At 48.7% G+C, this 22648-nt stretch overlaps 1 protein-coding gene across 5 annotated transcripts in view; it reads left to right on the top strand.

The window, feature by feature from the left end:
* The window catches only part of RBM20 (RNA binding motif protein 20), a 189428-nt gene that overhangs the window by 153153 nt on the left and 13627 nt on the right, over nucleotides 1-22648 (top strand). For all 5 annotated transcript variants that reach the window (XM_054508379.2, XM_054508381.2, XM_054508383.2 and 2 more), the window contains exons 6-11: nucleotides 1147-1290; nucleotides 4253-4384; nucleotides 10519-10598; nucleotides 12362-13028; nucleotides 19286-19390; nucleotides 20493-21153. In XM_054508379.2, the coding sequence (XP_054364354.1) occupies nucleotides 1147-1290; nucleotides 4253-4384; nucleotides 10519-10598; nucleotides 12362-13028; nucleotides 19286-19390; nucleotides 20493-21153 (1789 nt within the window). The remainder of the gene's footprint in view (nucleotides 1-1146; nucleotides 1291-4252; nucleotides 4385-10518; nucleotides 10599-12361; nucleotides 13029-19285; nucleotides 19391-20492; nucleotides 21154-22648) is intronic.

Genomic DNA, 22648 nt, shown 5'->3' on the forward strand with positions numbered 1-22648 from the left:
ATAAGGTTCCCACAAATCCTTGCTGTGCTCTTTTTTCTGTAGTCACACAATATGAGGTATGTTAAAAACCTCTTTCCTCCTACTTCTTTCCAGTTCTGCTCTTTGAAGATAACTAGTGTTGACAAGTTGATAGGTATCCTCCCCTGCCTGCCTTTCTCTGTCTGTGCTAATATCCTTGAAAATTTTTTCATTATGAAAAATTTCAAACGTATAGAACAGTACAGACTAGTATAATTTAACCCCGAGTTCCAACAATGATCAAAACTTCAGGGGCGCCTGGGTGGCTCAGTCGTTAAGCGTCTGCCTTTGGCTCGGGTCGTGATCGGGGGTCCTGGGATCGAGCCCCGCATCCGGCTCCCTGCTCGGCGGGAAGCCACTCCCCCTGCTTGCGTTCCCTCTCTCGCTGTGTCTCTATCAAATAAATAAATAAAATCTTTAAAAAAAAAAAAAAACCTTCACAACACTTGCTTGATGTGTCTCTTTTTCATGTACTGATTTTTTGTTTTGTTTAACAAAAAAGGCATTGTCCTATGCGTGTTATCTGACAACTTGGGGTTTTTTTGCTTAACTATCTTAAAATTATTCCTTCTCAGTTCATTTACCTCTGCCTTTTAATGGGTCTGTCGTCTTCCATTGTATGCTTGAACCATCATTTACTCAAACATTCCCCTATTCTTGGACACGCAGCCTGTTTCCAGAATTTTTTGCCACCTTATAAATAACTGCAGTGTCCTTGAACATAGGTGTTTATATATTGGTGCATTTATTTCTGTAAGATAGATTTCCAAAAGTGGGATGGCAAGATCATGGGCTATCTGTACTTTAAGTTTTATTAAATATTGCTCTTAATATCAAGAGACCATAGCTGTACAGCCTCCCACCAGTGACACACGGATAAGCCCATGTGTTCACATCTCTGACGGTCCTGGATGTGATTGTTCATTAAAATGTTGCAAATCTCTTCTGTAATGGGGTGGCATAAAATTGATATACATGTCTGGGAATGGATTCTTTTTCTGCATTAATTTCATAAGTTATCCTTTTGCAATCATTATTGGGGTGAAGATGGTCATTAGGACCATCTGGGGCAGAAGGCCAGAGGGAAATGTATTTTGAAGACCGGCCACAGCTCTCTGTTCCCATTAGTTTGCGCAGCGGAAAACGGGTGCTGGGCGCGTGGTGCACATCTGCAATCTCCCTGAAGGAAGCTGCACGGAGAATGACGTCATTAACCTGGGGCTGCCCTTTGGAAAGGTCACTAATTACATCCTCATGAAGTCCACTAATCAGGTAGGTTTGGGCACTTTCACACATACCAGATAGACCACACATTGGTGGAGGGAACTATATAATTTTTTTTTAAAGAAGCTATTCTTGGGGGACACCTGGGTGGCTCAGTCAGTTAAACGTCTGCCCTCAGCTCAGGTCATGATCTCAGGGCCCTGGGATTGAGTCCCACAGTGGGCTCCTTGCTCAGCGGGGAGTCTGCTTCTCCCTCTGCCCGCCACTCCCCCTGCTTGTGTGCTCTCTCCCTCTGACAAATAAATAAATGAAATCTTTTTTTTTTTTTAAAGAAGGTATTCTTGGGGCTCCTAGGTGGCTCAGTCTGTTTAACGGCTGCCTTCAGCTCAGATCATGATCCCAGGGTCCCAAGATCAAGCCCCATATTGGGCTCCCTGCTCAGTGGGGAACCTGCTTCTCTCTCTGCCCCTCCCTCCTGCTCTGCTCTCTCTCTCTCTCAAATAAATAAAATATTAAAAAAAAAAAAAGAAGCTATTCTTAAAATAAAGAGGTAATACACAGCTGGGCCTCTTGTTGGTACAGCACAGAGGTTTTTGTTTGGTGGCGGTGTTTTGTTTACCCTGTCTCAACTTACCCTCCTTGTGGTGGGTACAGGCCTCTGTGAGTTGCCTGGAGGTAAGGAGGTACTTTGGAATGAGGGACTCATTAACACAGAAAAGCTAACTGGCCCCCGAAATAGAAACCCATGGACTTGAGTCTTTTCACTGTGTTACGAACCCCCTGAGCTAATGCTACGGTTTTACCATCTAAGCTTCTCGTATCTGAGAGCCTGGATTTGGAGCGAGCCAACAACTGACTGAACAGATGTTTTCACAGATCTTTGGTGTTAGCATCTGAGGCCCTTGGGTCTTGTAGCAGGAGAGTGGGTGGGAATTGATGGGTGCCTGGTAAGTCTAAAGGAAAAAGAACCCTTAACCCGTGGGGGTTGAGTGAGAACTTGAGGGTTAATATATATGGCTGTCTTTGTTTCTAAGGTCAAAGGAGGAGTTTATACAGAGAAATGGTCAGGAATAAGAATATTTTATCTTTTACTGTTAATAATAAATATTTTTACTTTATGAACCAAAGGAGCAGACATAGACGTTCTTTTATTTTTTAAGATTTTATTTATTTATTTATTTATTTATTTAGAGAGAACGTGTGTGAGCAAGGGGAGGGGCACAGAGGGAGGGAGAGGGAAAGAATCTCAAGTGGACTTCACACTGCACACAGAGCATGGTGCGGGACTCGATCCCACCACCTTGAGATCATGACCCGAGCCAAAACCAAGAGTAGGGCACTCAACTGGCTGAGCCATCCAGGCTCCCCGGGAAGTTCTTTTCTTAATGAATGCATGAACTTTAGAGACTCTGAGCCACATCAGATCATCGGTGGTCTTCCTCCATCAACATGGGCTTAGACTACTCCCTTAGTCCCTTTGTTCTGACTGTTCAGAATTCTATTTTGGGTAAATGTACAAAATTCAGCTTGTAACATTAATGCAGTGAGATTCCCTGAATTGGTATTATTTCCATTTGACAGTTGAGAGCTGGAGGTGCTAAAATGTTTGCATCAAGCAAAAGGCACTTAGAAAGCTGGGTGGCAGGATCTGAAATAATACCCTAAAGAATCTTGACTTCTTCATCTCCCACATATCTGCCATAGACTGTGACAGCAGGGAAAAGCATCTCTGAAATTCAGAAACAGATGTGAGGGAAGGAGGGAAGACAAGCTTGGTTAGCCCACTCCGCTCAAGGAACTGGGAGTGTAGGGGCTTGCAGTGAGGGCTCCCTTCTCACAGACCACTTTCCCTTTTCAACATCGAGGGATTGTGTGCTGTCCATAGAGTACACACCAAACAAATCTAAGCAATAGTAACAGGATGAATCCACCACAGCAGCTATTGGGGTAAACTAGCGGGTCAGTCAAAACAGTCTATTTAGACACTCTCTGGAGACACTGATTGAATGCAAAAGCCCATTTTCTTGTGTTTTATCAGAACAGTTAAATAAAGAGGGAGAACGCTGTAGAGATATAACTGAGGGTTTTCTTCTCTCTGAAACTTAAAAAGCCACGGCCTTCTTTCAAGCCTTGGGAGCCCCTGAGTTGTTTAGTATTTTTCTTCCTTTGCCAAGAAAGTGAGAGCTCAAAGACTCATGGCTGGGTCTCTGTCTCCTGCCCTCATTGTAACAAAATAGCATATTTTGTAAGGATCAGCCCAAGGTCACTTGTACAATAGACTTGCTCTCCCCACTACAGCGCCTCAGGGAACTGTGGGTTAATGGATCCTCCCATCCCAGGGGGCTCCTGTGGCATGATGCAGCCCAGGATGGATATACATAATTTACGAATTATTGGTAACCAGGGGGATCAGGAGAGGGGCCATCTCATAATGAGCTCTTTGGGTGAAGTTAATAAATAGGTCTCTTTGAACAGATGGGATCAAAGACAGCTTCTTGTACTGATCTTTTTTCTTTTTATTGAGATATAAAATACATACTCTAAAGTGTACTAGTCTTAAGTGTACAATTCCATTAATTTTCTACATGTGTACACCCATGTAATTACCACGAAGGTCAGGATAGAGAACATTTCCAGAGAACCTCAGAGGGTTTCCTCATGCCCCACCCAGTCAGAACCCCACCCCTGCCCCAGAGGGAAGCTCAGCTCTAACTTCTATCAGTATTGATTCATTTTGCCTATCTTGAACTTCATAGACATGGAATTATACATAGTACTGAATTTTGTTTAAGACCATTCAAGTCAGGGGCGCCTGGGTGGCTCAGGGGGTTAAGCATCTGACTCTTGATTTCAGCTCGGGTCATGATCTGACCCGCATCAGGCTCTGTGCTGGGTGTGGAGCCTGCTCAAGATTCTCTCTCCCTCCCTTTCCCTTGCGCCCCCCCCCCCCCAACAAGAACAAAAGACCATTCAAGTCAACTTCAGCTTATGTCCTTCCCTTTTTTCCTAGGCCTTTTTAGAGATGGCTTACACAGAAGCTGCCCAGGCCATGGTCCAGTATTACCAAGAAAAATCTGCTGTGATCAATGGTGAGAAGTTGCTCATTCGGATGTCCAAGAGATACAAGGAATTACAGCTGAAGGTAAAGCATTCTCTCATTGTTTAGTCATTCAACAGCATCAGCTGAGTGTCTCCTTGTGGGGCACTGGCCTAAGTGCTGGCGGGAAGGAGAGGACAGGAAAACATCCAAAGATTACCTACTGCCTTTGGGAATATCACACGGGAAGGCCAACCTTTATAACATGGCAAGAAAAATGCTTATTGAGGTAACTACGAAATGCAAAGGGATGCTGGAGACAGGATGACTAGCTACATGGGATCCAAGGAGGATTTTACAAGGGCAGTCTTTTGAAGGATGAAGGAAGAAGGGAGAGGTGATTGCATTTCAGAGGTGGGAGCTCCAAGCATAAACCTCTAAATATAACCTTCTTCTCTACCCAAAGAGATCTTCAGTAACTTTCTCTTCCTCTCTCATCACCACCCCACCTTGATCTCTTATTCTCTCCTCTGTCCTCTATAATTATGTCTTAAGCCCCATAGAAATCCTTCTAAGCAGCACATGACTGAATTGGCCATTGTCAGAATGACTGTCAGGGATGAATTCAGGTAATTCCAAATAGGGCTTTTGTTTCTGTTTCAGCTTGTTCTACATTTCTCTCTTTTTTCTTTTCTTTCCTTTCTTCCTTATTTTATTCAGAAAAATGACTAATTATGTACTGTATAGCTTAAAAAGTAATAATGGGGGTACCGGGGTGGCTCAGTCCGTTAAGCCTCCGACTCTTGATTTTGGCTCAGGTAATGATCTCAAGCCCCTCGTTGGGCTCTGTGCTCAGTGTGGAGTCCGCTTGTCCACCCCCCTGCTTCCCCCACTCCTCAAATAAATAAATAAATACTTAAAAAATTTTTTTTAAGTAGTAATGGTTGAAATCCCATAAATCCCATAAAACCACCACCAAAGTCAAGAACTACAACACCAGCGGCACCCAGAAGTCCCTTTGAGTCCCTCGTCAAGCTCCACCCCTCCTTCTCCACTCTCCTGACTTTGAGGATGATCCTTTCTTTGCTTTTCCTTGTAGTTCTACAACCCATTTCTGCCTCCCTTAACATTATCATTTAGTTTTGCCTAATTTTGAACTTTACATGAATGGAATTATACTCTTTGTGTTCTTTCATTCAACACTACCATCCATGCTGGGTGTGTCTATTTATTTTCACTGTTACATAAATTTCTGTTGTATGACTATGAATTTATTTATACATTCTGCTGTTGATGGACATTTGGGCTGTTTCCAGTTTTAGGGTATTAGGGACAAGTTACTCCTGGTACATATGTACACAAACGTGTAACTAGGGGCACACACATAATTAGGAGTGGAATTGCTACATCTCAAGGCATGCTTACCCTGAAGTTTACTAGCAAGCCCTTTTCAAAATTAGTTGTCCCAGATTTACATTCCTACTAGTGTAAAAGTTTTTAGTGGTATGCATTGTTACTCACATTTTGTTATATGACCTTTTAATTTTTGTCTATCTGGGAGAGTATATTGGTTTATCATGGTTTTCTTTTTCTTTTTTTTTTTTAAGATTTATTTATTTATTTTAGAAAGAGAGAGCACACACATGAGTGGGGGGAGGAGGAGAGGGAGAAGGAGAGAAGCAGATTCCCCGCTGAGCAGGGAGCCTGACACGAGGCTCCATCTCAAGACCCTGAGATCATGACCTGAGCAGAAACCAAAAGTCGGACACTTAACCAACTGAGCCACCCAGGCACCCCATCATGGTTTTATTTTTTTATCGTCCTGATTACTAATTGAGGTGATCCCTTTTTCCTATGTTCATTGGCCATTCCATTTGGATCTTCTGTAGTGGAACGTTCCTTTTAAGGTCATTTGCCCATGCTCTTCTTTAGATTGTGTCTTCTTCATGGTTTGCAAGAAGTTCAATTAACTGGAGCCCTTAGTCCATTTGGATTTATTGTAATTAAATTGGTATATTTGTATTCAAATCTACTTCTTATTTTGTGCTGTCTACTGTCCCATTGTAATAGGGCCCTACCAGTTTGCTTCAGCTTATCACCACATTTACTGAGGGTCCATTTTGTTCAAGACCCACAACCTTGAATCTGCCTTCAAGATTGAAGGCAGGAGGGCGCCTGGGTGGCTCATTTGGTTAAGCGACTGCCTTCAGCTCAGGTCATGATCCTGGAGTCCCTGGATTGAGTCCCGCATCGGGCTCCCTGCTCAGCAGGGAGTCTGCTTCTCCCTCTGACCCTCCCCCCTCTCATGTGCTCTCTCTCATTCTCTCTCTCTCAAATAAATAAATAAAATCTTTAAAAAAAAAAAAAGATTGAAGGCAGGAGACAAAGGCTCAGTGGTTGTTGCTAGCTAGGAGTGGCATTCTGACAAGTCTACATGTGTAGATGGTAATGTTGCCAAAGCCTTGATTCTGCTTTGCTTGCAGTATTGCTTCTGAAGTTCCTTTGCCAACAATTCTAGCAGAACCTGGCATTTTTATTTTCCCCTGGGGAGTGAAAGCATGTTGCTTTTCTCAGACAAATGGAAGATCCCATCTCATTCTGTTTGCAGCCAAAGTTTCTATTCTCCTGGATTCTCCCCTGGAGGCTAGAATTGAATTTCTGCACTAAATTCCCGGTGGATCTTCGGTCTGTAAATGAGATGTTGTTGTAAGATTCTAATTAGGATTAGCAGGAGTACTCAGCTTTTTAAGGTACTAAGGCACCGTAGTACCTTACTGTGGGAAATGGTTTGGGGTAGTACAACACCATAGGTTAAAGAGGTCAGATGGTCAAGGTCTGTATTCAGCACATGTTTGCTGAGTGCCCACTGGGGGCAGGAACTGGGCCAGGCACCATGGTTTAGACCTAGCAAGCTGGTCGAGGAGCTCACAGTCTGGTGTGAGGAAGAACGGGAAAACAGAACCATCGACAACCATGTGACCTATTCCAGATGGGAGGGTGCTCGTGCTACCTTGGCTTTACCTCGTCCTGCTTTGATGAGCTTGGACAAGGTGCTTCACCTGTGTGAACCTCAGTTCACCAGATAGGAAAGGACTCTACCTTGAGCTTTTTGGTTTTAAGCACTTTTTCCCCCCCATGTATTATCTCTTTGAGTCTTGCATTCACCTTCCCCTGTGAGGTGTGTAGGGTGGATAATAACAGTAATTATAACAGTACAACAATAGTAACAAGAACAGGTACTTTTAATTGAGTCCTGGTGCTCTGGGTCAGATCATGCCCCAGACACTTCATGTACATTATCTACTCTAATCCTGACATCAGTCCTGTCAGAAGGATATTCGTTATCTCAGTTTTACAGATAAGGAAGAGGAGGCCCAAAGAAGTTCAGTGACTTGCGCAAGATCATAGGTACTGGAAGAGCCGTGATGAAAACCTAGGACTGTTTTGGCTTTGTATACGTCTGCATCTCTATATTGTGTTGGTAGGATTACCACTGTCCACATGAGAAATCAGGTAATCTGCTTATAGTCATCCAGCCCGTAAGCAGCAGATAGTACTCTAACAGAGCTTCTCGAACTTTAGTGTGCGTACAAATCACTTGCAGGTCCTGTTAAAATTTTCTGGCAGGGCTGTGATTCTGCCTTTCCACCGCGCTCCCAGGTGGTGTTGCCGGTTCTCACAGCACACTGTAAGCAGCAAGGGTCTAGAACACATTGTTTTCTGCCCTTTACAAAGGATTTTCTGCTCCCAAGCTGTCACAGTGCCTCTCCTGTGAAAGCATCTCAAAACCCACTTCAGCTGCATGGGAATGCATGCATCATGGTCCCTATGTTGACATGAATCAGCTAGGACTTTCTCTGCAAGTGACAGAAAATGATCTCATTTAAGCTTATGGACTAAAGTAAAAAAAAAAAAAAGATTGAATTTATTGGCTCGTGTAAATGAAAAGTCCAGGAGTAGCCCTGGCTGCGGATGCAGCTGGCTTCGGGCCCTCAGTGATATCATTAGGGCTTGGCTCCTCTCCACTCTGCCTTCTGCTCACTTTGCTTCGTTTTTGTGGGGGGGGTCTCCCTGGGATGGCCCCGGGCAGCCCCACCTCCCTCCTCTAGGTGGCGTGATGGCTTCATTGACTGCAGCAGGTCTGGCTTTTCATCCTCCCTGTTCCTTCAACAAGAGAGCTGGAGTGTTTCCGAGAAGCTTCCTCAGATGTCCTGAGCGGCACTGTGATCGGGCTCGTTTGGGACACATGTCCTTCCCTGAACCAATCTCTGTGGCCAGGGAAGGCCATGCTGTGGTTGGCCAGGCCTGTGTCACCTCAGGGCAGGGGTAGAAGAGGGGCAATGCTACTGGGGAAGTAGACGGCAAAACACCGTATCCGTCTGTGTCTCTGGGCCAAAGGGGCCACCACCTGGGGTCCCACCAGAGCTTGCAGAGGTAGGGGGAAATTTTGATGTGTCTTCCTCTAACTTTACCTTTGGCTCACCAGGCAAAGTGGAGGGAGAGAAAGGAGAGATTTAAGGTACCTCTCCTCTCCTATCCTCATGCTGGCCATCATGTCTCCCTGTACCCTCTTTGTGGCAGAGGCTCTATTCCTCAGGGCACTTGGGGCAGAACCTTTCACATAACAGGTGTCCCGCAAATACATGGAATAAATGAGAAAGAGCAAATCTGAAGGATCAATAAAAAAAGTGAGTTTTTTCTTGTGGCAGACCTAGATGAGAAGAAAGAGCTGTTCTGGGTTGTTCTAGAGAGACTTCCCCAGAACCATAGCGTCTTACATGCGGAGGGGAACTTGGGCTAATTTGAACCAGTGTCTCCCAGTTATTGCATCAGAGAATCGTCAGGGGAGTTTTCAGGTTCTCTTGACCAGAGATTTCCCTTCCCAAATCCCAGTGGATTTGGGGTGGGGTTGAGGGTCCTAGGTGGTTTGGGGGCAGAGGGCCTGGTTTCAGAGCACTTGTCTCGCCAGCCTCCCAGCCACAGAGAGGGTCTCTTGGGTATGTTCCATGGTGCTCTCAGGAAGAGTCAGTCAGCAAATGGTAACTGGGGGTCTTCTGCAGATAAGATGTGGTGCTGAGAGCTACAGGGAATAGGAGGCTTGGTCCTCACTTGGGGAGAGTTTGCTGTGTAACTGAAGAGACAGGCTATTCTTGTGGAAAGTATGTAAGACTTGAACATGAGTGCATCAGTACGGAGCTCCTAGAAGTCCAGGGACAAAAGGCAGTTTGTGACTTGCTTGTGTAAAGAAGGGGAAACCATCACCAAGTAGGGCTTGAAGGCTGTGGTGAATCAGCTAAACAGAGAGGGTATCCGGGTGGAAGGAGTCAGGTGAGAAGTGATGGAGACCCTGGAAAGCACCGTAATGTCGAGAAGGATCACGGCTGCTCTGACAGGGCCTGGCTGTGACAGGTTCAGGGCTCATACTGAAGGTTTCAGCATCTTCCCGGGACTTTTGAGGCATGGAAAACAGCCCACAGAGGGGTCAGAGGAAACCCTCCAGCAGCTCCTTTTATGTAGGCCCAGCGCCTGTGGCTTTTCTCAGCGTAGCCCGCCATGCCCCGAGGCTACTGGTGGATGCCAGATAGGCCTCATTATCTCACCTTTACAGGTGGAGAAAGTGAGTCTCGCACAGATAGCAAGCCTTGACCCCAGATCACCCAGCCGGCTGGAGGCGGAGCTGGGCTGTTCTCCCTGGGTTGAGATCCTTAAGTCCAGGTCCATCCCTCTAGTATGCCAGTGCTTCCCTGGGACAGTATGGGATTTGGACTCTCACCCTTGTCTGAAACGCAGCAAGATGTGTTGACCATGAGCACCATGGATGGTCCCCCTGTGGGGTTATTGAGCCACGTCAGTGTCCTCATAGGATGGATGAAAAGATCCTATGTGTGGGATTTGCTTCAAAGTATTCTGTGGGGTGGGGAAAAGGGTGGAGTACAGAGGAACTAGACTGATCAGAACTGTTGACAATGGAAATGGAGCATGAAAGTTCAATATACCATTCTCTGTGCTTTTGCGTATGTTCAAAATGTTCTATGATAAAGAGGCACCCAAAATGTCAGGGCCACTCCATTCAGCATTATGCTCACCCTCCTCATGCCCTGGATTAAACTTTTTCTTCCTCTAGGAAGGTACTTTTTCCCTTTGGGAGGACCAGGCCATGGACCCAAGTCCTCGTTGCTTCTCTTTGGCATTTGTATGGCCACCTCTGGTCTGATGATGACCTCTCTGACTTTGCCTAGAAACCTGGGAAAACTGTGGCTGCCATCATCCAGGACATGCATTCCCAGAGGGAGAGGGACATGTTCCGGGAAGCAGACAGGTGAGGCCCTAGCCCTGGACGTCAGGGCAGATTCTGGGCAGCTGGGACACTCTCCTATGTCTCACTCGTAGAGGTAGTGTGCCCTGCCCTTGCCCCTGCCCTGTCCATCAGCCTTTCTGGGCCCTACTTTTCCACGTGCCTGATAGAAGGCATCAGTCTAGTCCAGAGTGCTGCTCCACTTTCCTCTGAGGGTAGGCCTCAGGAAAATGCAAGATGGTAGGCTTCCTCTCATCAGCCCTTCCTTTGTTGGAAAGGAATATATAGAGGAGGGGTTCTGTTGATATTTGGCCCTTTGGGGCAAGTCCACGCTCTGCTAAAACCGCCTGAAAGTAAGTTGTGTGTGTGTGTATGTTCTATTTAGAGCCACCTGTTGATTTTTCATGGGCTGAATGTAGATGTGGGAACAGGAATGTAGATGACCCCCCCCAAAAAGTAGGGACTTGATCAGTCACTTACTCTGAACATAGAGTGCATTCAGTTTTAGAACTCATTTCTTCCGACTGAATTTGTGACTAAGTTGGGGCTCCCAAGTTTCCCACTGTAGCTGCCCCACAGAGATAGTCCCCGTGCAGAGCCAAGGTCGAACACAGTCTGTGGATCTTAGCCCCTGCCGCCACGAGTGGTGCTCTAACGTCACTTCAGAGGGCTGAGTCCAGGCTGAGTCCCCACGGATGGTCAAGGCAGCCTGGTCCAGTGAGCCACATCTGGGTGTCCCCTGGTCAGTCAGGGCTGCATGGGTTTCCTGTATTTGGGAACCAAATGAAAATCGCCCATTCTTCTTAGAATAATAGGTATATATATATATATATGATTAAGTGGATCTGCCTAATAACCAAGCAACCTTCAGAAAGAGAGAGAGTGAGAGTGTGTGCTTATGTGTTTGTGTATCTTTTTATGTAGCTGCTTGGGTTTGGGATTTCCATTTATTTGGGATTTTTTTTTTTAAATGGTTGTTTGAGTTTTTTAAAAAGATACATATAAAGCCATACCATGCTGCTTGCAGCTCTGTGGTGGAGTGTCAGGAGAACTAAGAGGTCTTGCTCTGAATCTTAAGCAGATTGAGGTTCTTTTCTGGGATTCAGTTTCTTCATCTGAAACACAAGCATGTCGGAGCTCTAAGCTTCCAAACCTCCAACCCTAAAATGCCTTCCTAGTTCTTTCTTTGGTTTGGGATCTCTGAGCCTGGCCTCCTCACTCTCGTTCTCCCCAGTAATTAGCCTCCTTCTACCATGCCCAGGATCTGAACAAACTGAGATAAGAAGTAAACGAGACAAAGGGAGGCCAAGAGGTTGCCTTTATTATGGTAGAGGCCAGGTGGGGTGTGGCTTTGGTCTTGTAGCCAAGAGTCTGGGTCATTGAACCCCAGAGTCAGGCAGCCTTTGCTCACCAGGCTGGACCAGGGCAACCTCCCCACACCCCAGGAGGAGAGTTGCCCGCCCCCTGAGCCTAGCTTCCTTCCAAGAGGAACAAAGATGGAACGGAGCCAAACCAGTCCAATTATTTATCCCAGTTCCCAGGAACAGAATGGGTAAAGGGGCGGAGATGACCAGGACTGTACTTAGGGAAAATCCCTCCTCTTAGAAGCCCAGAGGGAGGAAAAGCTTTCTTCTGTACCACTCTGTTGTCTGTACGGTTGTTGTGAAGAGCATATGGCCACACAGAGTTATGTGTGCAGTATGTCTGTGTGAGGGACTGGGGTGTATCTGTGCATGGGGGCTGGGGGACGTGCAGATTCTAAAACCCACTCCTTTGCTCCCTAACAGATATGGCCCAGAAAGGCCACGGTCTCGCAGTCCGATGAGCCGGTCACTATCCCCGAGGTCCCACACTCCGAGCTTCACCTCCTGCAGCTCTTCCCACAGCCCTCTGGGCCCCACCCGGGCCGACTGGGGCAACAGCCGGGACTCGTGGGAGCACTCACCCTATGCCAGGAGGGAGGAAGAGCGAGACCCGGGCCCCTGGAGGGAGAACGGGGAGGACAAGAGGGACAGGGCAGACACGTGGCCACACGATCGCAAACACTACTCCTGGCAACTGGAAAAAGCCGAGTTAGAGGAGCGGCTCGAAGGAAGGATGAGCCACCGAGAAAAGCACCTGAGGCCTGGGTCCCCCACCCTGCTCCACTCTGCATCGGGCTACAAAAGCCGAGAAGACGGCTACTACCGGAAGGAGCCCAAAGGCAAATCGGACAAGTATGGAAAGCAACAGCAGGATGCTCCTGGGAGGTCCAGGAGGAAAGAGGAGGCCAGACTGTGGGACAGCAGACACCCCCACCCCGAGGACTCAGGCAAGGAAGACGGGCTGGAGCCGAAGGTCACTAGCGTCCCTGAGAGCACCAAGTCTAAGCAGAGTGAGAAAAACAGAACCAAGAGACCCGACAGAGACCAAGGAGGAGCTGATGACAGAAAAGAAAGGATGGCGGGGAACGAGGTAATGACGCAATCTCTTCCCCAGGTAAGGAGAGGCAGGTTCCCGAGCAGGGCAGTATTAATATAATGATGATGCGCTTTTATTGAATGAATGAAACACTAAAAGTTGACTCCGTGCCAGGCACTGGACTAAACACCTTATCTCAATCAAGGTATTTAATCTTCACAGCAACCGTATGAGGTAATATTGGTACTAATACTACTATGGCTAGAGATGAGGGAACTGAGGCACAGAGAGCCCAAGTTAGTTGCCCAAGGACACACAGTCCAGAAACAGCAGAGCGATGGGACTCCAAATCCCTCGGCACGCTGCTGCCTTTGCTGGAAGTTAGGCAGCGATGTGATGCAAAGGCCTTCTGGGGTCCTGTGTGTGTCCAGGGGAGAGGGGCCCCACGGTGTTGGCACCCACAGACTCTGCCCAGGGAGATGAGATCTTTGGTCTGATGCATCCTTTCTCCTGCCAAAAGCATCTGCCGACCCTGGAGTTTGATGAGAGGTGGTAAAGAGAAGCAGCCCCCACCCTCTAACGTCCTCTGGGTGTCCAGGGCTTGGTGTGGTGCTCTGGACAGTGTCCACATTCCAGTATTACAGTTACTTCCACTGTAATAAAAGTGCTCGGCAGTTGGCTGGTACCTTTCATCCACGCGTCGGAAAGGGCTTATAATGTACTGCATAACTTCAGTTCACACGGTGGGTCGTGAGGACTCTGGGTACAAAATTCACACTCTCACTGGGCTTACACTTCCTTCTTGCCCAAACCACCTCCATTTAAGTAGGAGCGGGATAGTGGAGGTTGGGGAGCGGGGTGGGTCTGCATAAAGAACCCAATTTTTAAAATCCTACATGCGTATCTCCTAGTCTGACCCAGGACTTGGTGACAGGGACTAAGTCGAAATAAGAGCCCAATTCTCAACTCCATGGACACTGAAGAGTCACCCTTTTGTCCACTACTGCATTTACTCTTGTATGCACTTTGCTATTTGGCCAGGTAGTGTGTTAGGTGCAGCGCGGGGGGGTGGGGGGGTGGGGGGAGGTCCAGAGGTGAATGGGACAGGGTCCATGCTGTGGTGGAGACCCAGGTCTAATGGTGGAAGGAGAGCTACAAAAGGATTGACATTCAGTGGGGCCCACGCTGGAGCAGAGTAGTGGATGAGCTGCTCCAGAGGCCTTCCCTCTGTGCAAGGAGAGGGGGAAGCTTCACAGAGGAGGTGACATGTGAGCTGGGCATTGAAAGTAGGGGGAAAAAGCCATCTGGGAAGCAGCGAGGGCAAAAGCGAGAAGGGAAGACTGTTTTCAAGAACTTGCAAATAGGGGCGCCTGGGTGGCTCAGTCGTTAAGCGTCTGCCTTCGTCTCGGGTCATGATCCCAGGGTCCTGGGATCGAGCCCCACATCGGGCTCCCTGATCAGCAGGAAGCCTGCTTCTCCCTCTCCCACTCCCCCACTTGTGTTCTCTCTCTCACTGTATCTTCCTCTGTCAAATAAATGAATAAAATCTTGAAAAAAAAAAAAGAACCTGCAAATAAATAAAGATGCGGCGTGGCAGCATCTTTAGGGCATATTAAAGAATAACGTCTTTAAAAAGTAAAATCATGGCTCTCGTGCAAACAGAAAATGAATACATGTCAAAGATGTTATTTAACTCACGAATTAATGAGGGAGCCAGGAAGACATAAACGCTGGTCTAGAGGAGAATCCAGAGAGCAGGCAGCATGGAGAGGCGATCAGGAACGCGGAAGTGAATTTGCTAACAGATCGAAAACTGGCCTCTTCCAAAGTGGCATCTCCACCAGATAAAATTCCTTTGCATCTCTATGAACGAGAATCATTTGCACTACCCTCGGTCTTCTGCAGTTTACAGGGTTGTAAATAGTTCAGCTCACGATAATGAAAAGTGCAGACTCCTGTGGGACCAGACCTCCTGGAGGGGTGTGCTAGACAACGAACTGCCCAGCGTTCCATGGAAAGAACACCCTGTAGTCTTTTTGCCCATTCTCAAAGTCTGCCATGGTTTCTCCTGACTGGAAGAGCAGGGGGAGCTCAGGAGATGAGATTAGGGACCTGGGTGGGCCCAGGAAGACCCTCGTGTGCCTCGCTGAGGACTTGAACTGGATCCCGAGGACCTGTGAACCAGAGGATGTTTTTAAGAAGCATGTCTATGCTTGGAGGGATCTAAGGGGCTAATGATGGGTCAGTGCCCATCCTCTCAAGAAGAGGCTCAGAGGGGCAGAGAGCAACAACCCCTTGGGCAGGGGCTCCAGCCTGGACCTCATACACATGCCACCAGCCTAGAACCCTGTGTCCCCATGGCAAAGGAGTGGAGCTGCCCCCTCCCAATCCTACCCATACTTCTGCTATTCCTCTTCAGTAAGCTTACTGCTCCTACTGTTTTACCCACTTGCTTTTATCGGTTTGCCCTTTTAAGGTGACACGTACTGTGGGTCATCCCAGAGCCCTGATGCAAAAAAAGATGCCCAGAAAGCCCCATGGGCTTCCCCAAATTCTGTCTCTCTGGCTGGTTCTGCCTCTAATAGCCCTAGAGTGGGGTCAGTAGGGACTTGTTGGGGTCCCCAACGGATTGTTTCTGTGGTTTCGGAGCCAGGAAGCCCAAAACCAGTTGGTGGAATATCAGCAGAACAAAGTCTTCCTCACTGATGTCAAACTGTATATCACAATCTTGAGAACAACCCCAACCCCCCAGGGCTGCCCCAGGAGTCAGATGAATTCAGTGACTGAACTTGGAGCTGGAAGGCAGCAGGGCTGAGGACGGTGTCCTTGCCTTTCTCCTAATATACTGGGCACCTCCCACCACAGGGCCTTTACATGTGTTCACCTGCCTAGGCGCCCCGCCCTGCTGAAGTCTGCCTCTCTCCCTCCTCCCCTCCTTTGTGTTTACTTGTTGTCATGCTCACCCCAAGTATATTCCTGGCCAGAAATACCTCTACATAAAACCACAATGTCCCAACCTGCTTCCCTTCCTTCTCTGCTCACCTTTCCTGGTCCAAGCTATCCCTTGATGTCTGTCTTTATTTAGTGTCTATCTCTTCCACCCCCCAGAGGTAACCTTCACAAAGGCAGGAATTTTTGCCTGCAGTGCTCACTAGATCAGGGCTTGACACAGAGCAGGTGTTCAGTAAGTATTTGTTGAAGGAAGAAAGGAATGACTGTACCTGGACCCTGGAGACAGGCCAGGCTTCTGAGAACCAGGTCACACCCTGTTCTGCTCTGCCTCAGTTTTCTCATTTGTGAAATGAGTGTGATCACAAGGCTGTCGTAGGACTTTAATGAGCTTGTGCTCATTTGAAATTTCTAAGATCTCTGGAGAAAGTGCCGTGGAGAGGCCAGTGCGTGGGCTGCTCAGTGTTGGTGGGTGGCCAGGTCCACACATGGGGCCCAGCCTTGACCACAAGACCACAGAAAGAAGGAGAGAAATCAAGTCGCTGAGTACGGTGACATGGGAAAGAAGGGCGATCAAGAGTTACAGACCCAGGTGCTTGGAGAAGGGAAGCCAGGCAGGGGATGTAGACCAGATACTAGGAGTGAAGCCAACGTGGAGAGAGGGGGCCATGGCAGACCGAGGAGGAGGTACCTGTCGGGGGCAGTTAGCCACTGCTTGGCTCCAATTCATGGCTGCCATTCCGGACTGCATGCCCTGTGCTGTGAGAGCCCCCACTTTTTGAGGAGCAGCACCAAAGTCCAGATATCTGTGGAATTTCCCACATTTTAGAAACTGTATAGGCCAAAACATGTCTGTGGGCCAGGTGGAGCCCAGGGGTCCCTAGAATGCAGCCCCCAGTATAAACAGTCCATAGGAGGGAGAAATAGAAAAACTATTTATGCTTAGTTCGGAGCCTAGACAGAGACCCAAGCATGCCAGAGGCAGGTGTGAGCTAGTTAACACTCCACCCCCTCCTTAAAGCCTTCAGGTCTCCATTCTTCTATTGACTGATGTCCACAGAGCACCTAGTACTGGGACTACAGTTCTGAGTGAAGGCTGAAATGACTCCTGATCTCATGAAGCTCATGGTTTAGTGGAAAGACATACTAATCAATTGCTCATATGAGTAGAAGAGCATGCATGTTGAGTGCTAAGAGGGCGATGGAGGTATGCAGTGCTGTTAATGCCTGTGATGAATCAGAGGCTTCCCTGGGTTAGGATGGGACTGTTGAGATTTGAAGGAATGGTAGGTTTCACTGAGTGAAAAAGAAGGAGAACAGATAGAACAACATGTGCAAAGGCCCTGTGGCTGAAGGCCAGTGTTGCTGGAACAGAGACAGCCAGGGTTAGAATGGTGGGAGGTATGTCTGGTTTGTCAACGGGGTCATATCATGCAAGGCCTTGTAGGCAGGTTACAGATTTTTGTCTTCATCCCAAGTGCAAGGGGGAGCAAATGAAATATTTAAGCAAGAAGGTACAGTGAGGTTATGATAGTTTTTGCATTTTGGAGTGATCATTCTTGATTGCCTTGGGGAGAACAGACTTGGGAGGAGGCCACAGAGCAGAAGGGGGAGAACAGTTTTAGGAGGTGTTTATCAGTAGCCCTAGCCCTGTGGAGGCAGAGCTCTGCTTGCAACAGTTAAGACCTAATATCTTCATCTGTGAGCTGGTGTGGACAGCTGGGTGCATTGGTTGCGTTTGTTGGTTTCCCTTAAGCTGCTGCTCTCACATGATCCCAGGGCACAGGGTGCACTGAAGGCACTTCTCCGTTTCCTTTGTCTGCAGGGAGGAAGCACCGCCATCCTACTGGCAAGATGCTTCCTGCCAGCCATGCTGTCCCTGCCTCTCCCAGTTTGGACTTGGGGGTTTGGGGGGGTGGGGGGGGGTGGTTCCTCTATCTATCTAGTGTTAGATAGATTCCCATCTATCTAGTGTTAACCTAGGAGTGTGGCTGTAGGAATTGCTTGGGGAGGGTAAGGATTACTTTCTTGGACAAGGGAGGGCCATAGAGAGTTTATTCAGGGAGATAAAATAAAGAGGTCTCCTGTTGGTAGACGCTATGGATTCTGATGGCTAAAAAGGCATTTGGAGCTGCTTTGCACTTGGGTTAGCTTAGAAGACCAGAGCACAGCTTACAGTGGAATCTTCTGCTCCAAATGCCAGAAGGAGCAAGGACATGAGGATTTCAACTCTCTTCTCGTGTCTGGTAATAACTGGTTAAACCAGTCAACCCTGAGCTCCTGCCCCAGCTGGCTCCTTGTCAACTCAAGAGGGGTGTGTCTGCTCATAAGAAATCAGAACTAGAGTCATTTACTTAGAGCCAACCTCAGCCAAAATTGTTGAGAGAATGCAATGTGCCCTTGAGAAACTCCAGAAAGAGTCATTGATTTGGTGGCCAAAGTTGAAGTCATGGGAGACTATCCTCCCAAAACGTCTAAAATGGGGGTTGGCAAACTTTTCCTACAAAACACCAGACAGTAAATATTTTAGGCTATGTGGGCCAAGAAGCCAAAGTGAAGATATTATGTGGGTACTTATGTAGTCATTTAAAATGCAACTATTTAAAATTTGAAAAGCCTTGTTAATTCACAGATTATGTAAAAAGAGGCACTGGTTCAGATTGGCTTGAGGATGATAGATTGCTGACCCCAGTTCTCAGGCTGGTCAGAGACCCTAATTTCCCAAACCAAACACCTGCTTTCAGTTGTTCAATTTCTCAGACATGAGCACTAACTCTCATGAGGGACTGAATTTGCGGGAGGGAATAGAAGGAAGGAAGAAGGGAAGGGGGTTGTTAATTTGGGCAATAGCTCTCGGTCAGAGAGAAGACAAAAAAGGGGTGAGGGGGGCACTGGTTGACTAACAACCCACTTCCTACACATAAGTGGCCCGGATGTGATTTTTATGGCCAAAACAGATCTTTTGGGGAGATGTCACACGATGGTTGTCAACCCCCGGGCCAGTTTACCCTTGGTCCCTTTACTCACCCTCCCTGCCTGTAGGTTTCACAACTGCAAAAATACCCAGTTTGCCAGAGATTTCTGCCCCACTAAAGATATCAGTCCAACCACTGAGACATTTCCGTGCCTCCACTTGTCTGTGTGACCTTGAGCAAGTTACTTAACCTCTCTGATCCTTCATTTCCTCATCTATAAAAGGCAAGGCACCTGCCTCCGAGGGGTTTGGTGAGGATCAAGGAAATGTGCCTGTGAGACACACCTGATGACCGTTAGCTGCATTGTTTTCTCTCTTGGCCTCCCTCTCTCCTCTGCTCCTGCTCACCCCTCTGTTGATTTGGTTTGTTCTGTTCTTTTTTGGTAAGGCTGGAAAAGAAGAGCAGGAGGGCATGGAAGAAAGCACCTCATCAGCAACCAGGCAGGAGAAAGAAACAGAGTCCTCAGATGCAGAAGACACAAGGGCAAAGAAGGTAAATTTGGTTCCAGGTGCTGGCAGGACCGCCACATCTGCATGACGGCCCGTGGGCACCGCGTCTCAGGCATCCCCATCCTGCCCTGGGATGCCCCACTCGCTGCATGGGCTGTGTCCAAGACCCCACCTGGGCTGTCACGAATGAAGCCAGCACTTCTTGGAAGAATGGTTTTGCCTGGGATCTCTGCAGTCTTTATTAAGGAGATCTTTACTGCATGCCTGGGCTCTGCCTCAGTCTCCAGCACCTTGGCAGCACTCGTAAGAGAAAACATGTGCCCAAAAAAGACTCAGGCTTCAGAGCCAGCCTCCCAGAATAGTTCCCTTGGGAGGGGCTGGGGGAAGAGGGGAGCTTCGGATGCTCAAGCTAGGGCCCTGACCTCAGCATGCCCAGACCCTGGGATTAAAAAAACATCTACTGCGCTTGTAAAGATTATTTTACTTAATTAAAATTTAAAAATCCAGTTATAGTGCTGTGGCTGCCTCAGCAAAAAGAAACATGTTTGGAACGTGGCCAGCTTTGTGCCTTTCTGGTCAGGAGAGGTGGAGAGATGAGTATTGCTGGCGAGGAGGCTGATCTCCGAAATCTGGCTCCTGGGGACATGACAGAGTTTCAGGAGGGGCCAAGTGTGAGCCATGGCTATGAAAGTTGCACCCTTGTGGGAAAGGGAGCTTGGGGGACTTTTGAGGGGGGACTTGGCTACAGTTCCATTTAGTGATGGCCTTCATGCAAGGAAATAGCTCCAGCCAGTTGATTTATTTACAGTTTATAACGTTATCATTCATTCATTCAAAAACTTTGTTGAGCACCTATTATACACCAGGGTTTGAAATTCTTTGTGCCATTTTAAACGTGGTAGATTCAGCATTAAGGGCTGATTCTAAACGCTGTTTTTGAGCCTCATCCTAGGGATGAATCAGCGATGTGGGACTTGAGTGGTTTACAGCTCCTGATTACCCAGTAAGTGTTCCCAGGCAGAAGCCCGAGTGCTCAGGATCTTTCTGATTAGAGGGGCCCAGTGGTCAAGGTTTGCGCCCTCTGGTTGAATACCAAGACCTGCTCCTCCGTCACTCTCTGACCTTTCTTCTGCATGTTTGTTCAGGAGCAAGAGTGGGAGAGTGGAAGTGAGGCCGAAGGGGAGAGCTGGTACCCCACCAACATGGAGGAGCTTGTTACAGTGGACGAGGTTGGTGAGGAGGAAGATTTTATTATGGAACCAGACATCCCAGAACTGGAAGAAATTGTGCCCATTGATCAGAAGGGCAAAATCTGCCCAGAAATATGTCCCTGTGTGATGACCACCTTAGACCTGGACGTAGCCAAGGATTTCACCAACGAGGGAGTGAAGCCTGTAGGGAACGGGGCCACGGAAATCAGCCTCAAGACACCCAAAGACCTGCCTTTTGCCCCCATGAGCTGTCCCAGTGACATGGACGTGGAAATGCCTGGCCTAAATCTGGACACTGAGCGGAAGCCAGCTGAACGTAAGACAGGCCACTCACTGGAGGGTTCAGATTGCTACGAGGAGCAGGCAGAGGGAGGGGAGCGTTCCGATGTGCGTCTGGCCCCTCCACTCCAGCAAATGTCTTCCCCCGAGCCAGCAGAGGAGGGGGCCCGGCAGCCTAGCCCACCTCTCGATGACTGCAAGGCCAGGGGGACCCCTGAAGACGGGGCTTGTGAAGGCAGCCCCCTGGAGGGGAAAGCCAGCCCTCGCACCGACACCAGCCTCCAAAACCAGGCTTGCCAAGGAGTGTCGACCCAGGGTAACTACCTCCCTTTCCTCCCGTGCGGTTGGGTTGATGGGATGACTGCTCACCTAGGGAGGTGTGCGGGCACGTGCAGGCTGGAACGAACATGAGCAAGGTTTCCACCAGCATTCAAGAAGCTGGTGCAGAAAGCCAGCTTCCAAAGGCCTGGTTAAACGGTTAGCGCTTCTTGGCAAATGGTGTGAAGGAAATCAGATAGGAGGCCACATGTTTTCTGAGAAGCAAACTCAGACAGGATAGACTTCTCTGAATTTACGGGAGCCCAGATAGACCCTGACAACTAAAATCAGCGAAAGCTTTGAATCATCAGGCCAAGGGGCTCTGGTTCCTTGGATTAGCAGACGGCCTCTCAAGCCTGCCCAAGGGCGGACCACCCGGGCTGTTACTCCTGTGAAGCCCGGGGGAGGGGTCAGGAGAGCAGGAGGCGAGAAAGGAGCACCGAGCGGGCAGAGGGTGGGACGGGGGGTGGGGGGCTCCCGGGAGGTATGGCCCGTTCCCCTGGCTCCCAGTGCAGACCCCCTCAGTCTCCACGGCCTGACGGGGAGGCGAGGCCTGTCCCAGGCTGTCCTCCGCCTCCGCTGCAGGTGATGCTGTGGGTGCCCGGCGCTATGCCATCATGAGAGACAGAGTTTAAAATAGGCTAAGCCCTGTCTTCTCTGCCAAGAGGGAACAAAGATCCGGCAAGGGCTACGGTGCGGGGAGAAGGAGCCCTCAGCCTTCTCCGCGGGAAAATAACTAGCGCTTCCTTCCCCAGAGGGCCTGCAGCACGTTGAAGGTGGCAGGGAGGGGGACCAGAGTCGGGGACAGAAACCGTGGAGTAGAGGCTTGAAAAGAAACCTTCCGCCCCGCGCCCTGGGGCTGGCATGAGCCTGGCGGCTGCTGGATACTCAGGCTCTCCTGCATGGCGGGCTGACCTGAGCTGTTTTTCACCTGCGAGTCTCCATGGAAACTGCCCTGAGCACCTGCCTGGTTGCCGGAGCAACGCGGAGGCCCGGGCTGGGTCTCCGGAAGGCAGGACTGGAGAAGGAGCAAAACGTTCACCGTGCCCCGATTGAACCCCTTTATTTTGCCGTATAGGTCTCAACACGCACTGGTGTTCATGGCTGACTTGCTTACCCAGTGTTTGGAGCTCGTATTTAATAACACCGCTCAACAAGCTTGGGGTGAACGTGGCATTGCCTTTTGCACCAACCTCTGCACCTAGACGCGTCAGCACAATGTGTGGCCACCGGTCATCCTCCTGCCTGCGGAGAGGGAGTGATTTCTGAGTTGGGGGGCAAGGCGGGGATCATCCCAACCGAAGGAGGCAGTAGCCCATCCCCCACGGACCCAAGGCGCGGAGCTGCCGAGGGTTCGTGTGGGGGGAGCATCCTTTTGGCAGGGGAACAAACTCTCAGTTACAGCGTTTGGGCTCTAATTAGCAGCCCTCGCCCTTGCTTCATGTTATTAAGCAGTGCGAGGGACCATGCCTGATCACACAGTGCAAGAATAG

This window comes from Mirounga angustirostris, unplaced genomic scaffold, assembly GCF_029215605.1.
Source record: "Mirounga angustirostris isolate CCGP_5_RB_7025 unplaced genomic scaffold, mMirAng1.0.hap1 SCAF_6, whole genome shotgun sequence".
Taxonomy (NCBI): Eukaryota; Metazoa; Chordata; class Mammalia; order Carnivora; family Phocidae; genus Mirounga; species Mirounga angustirostris.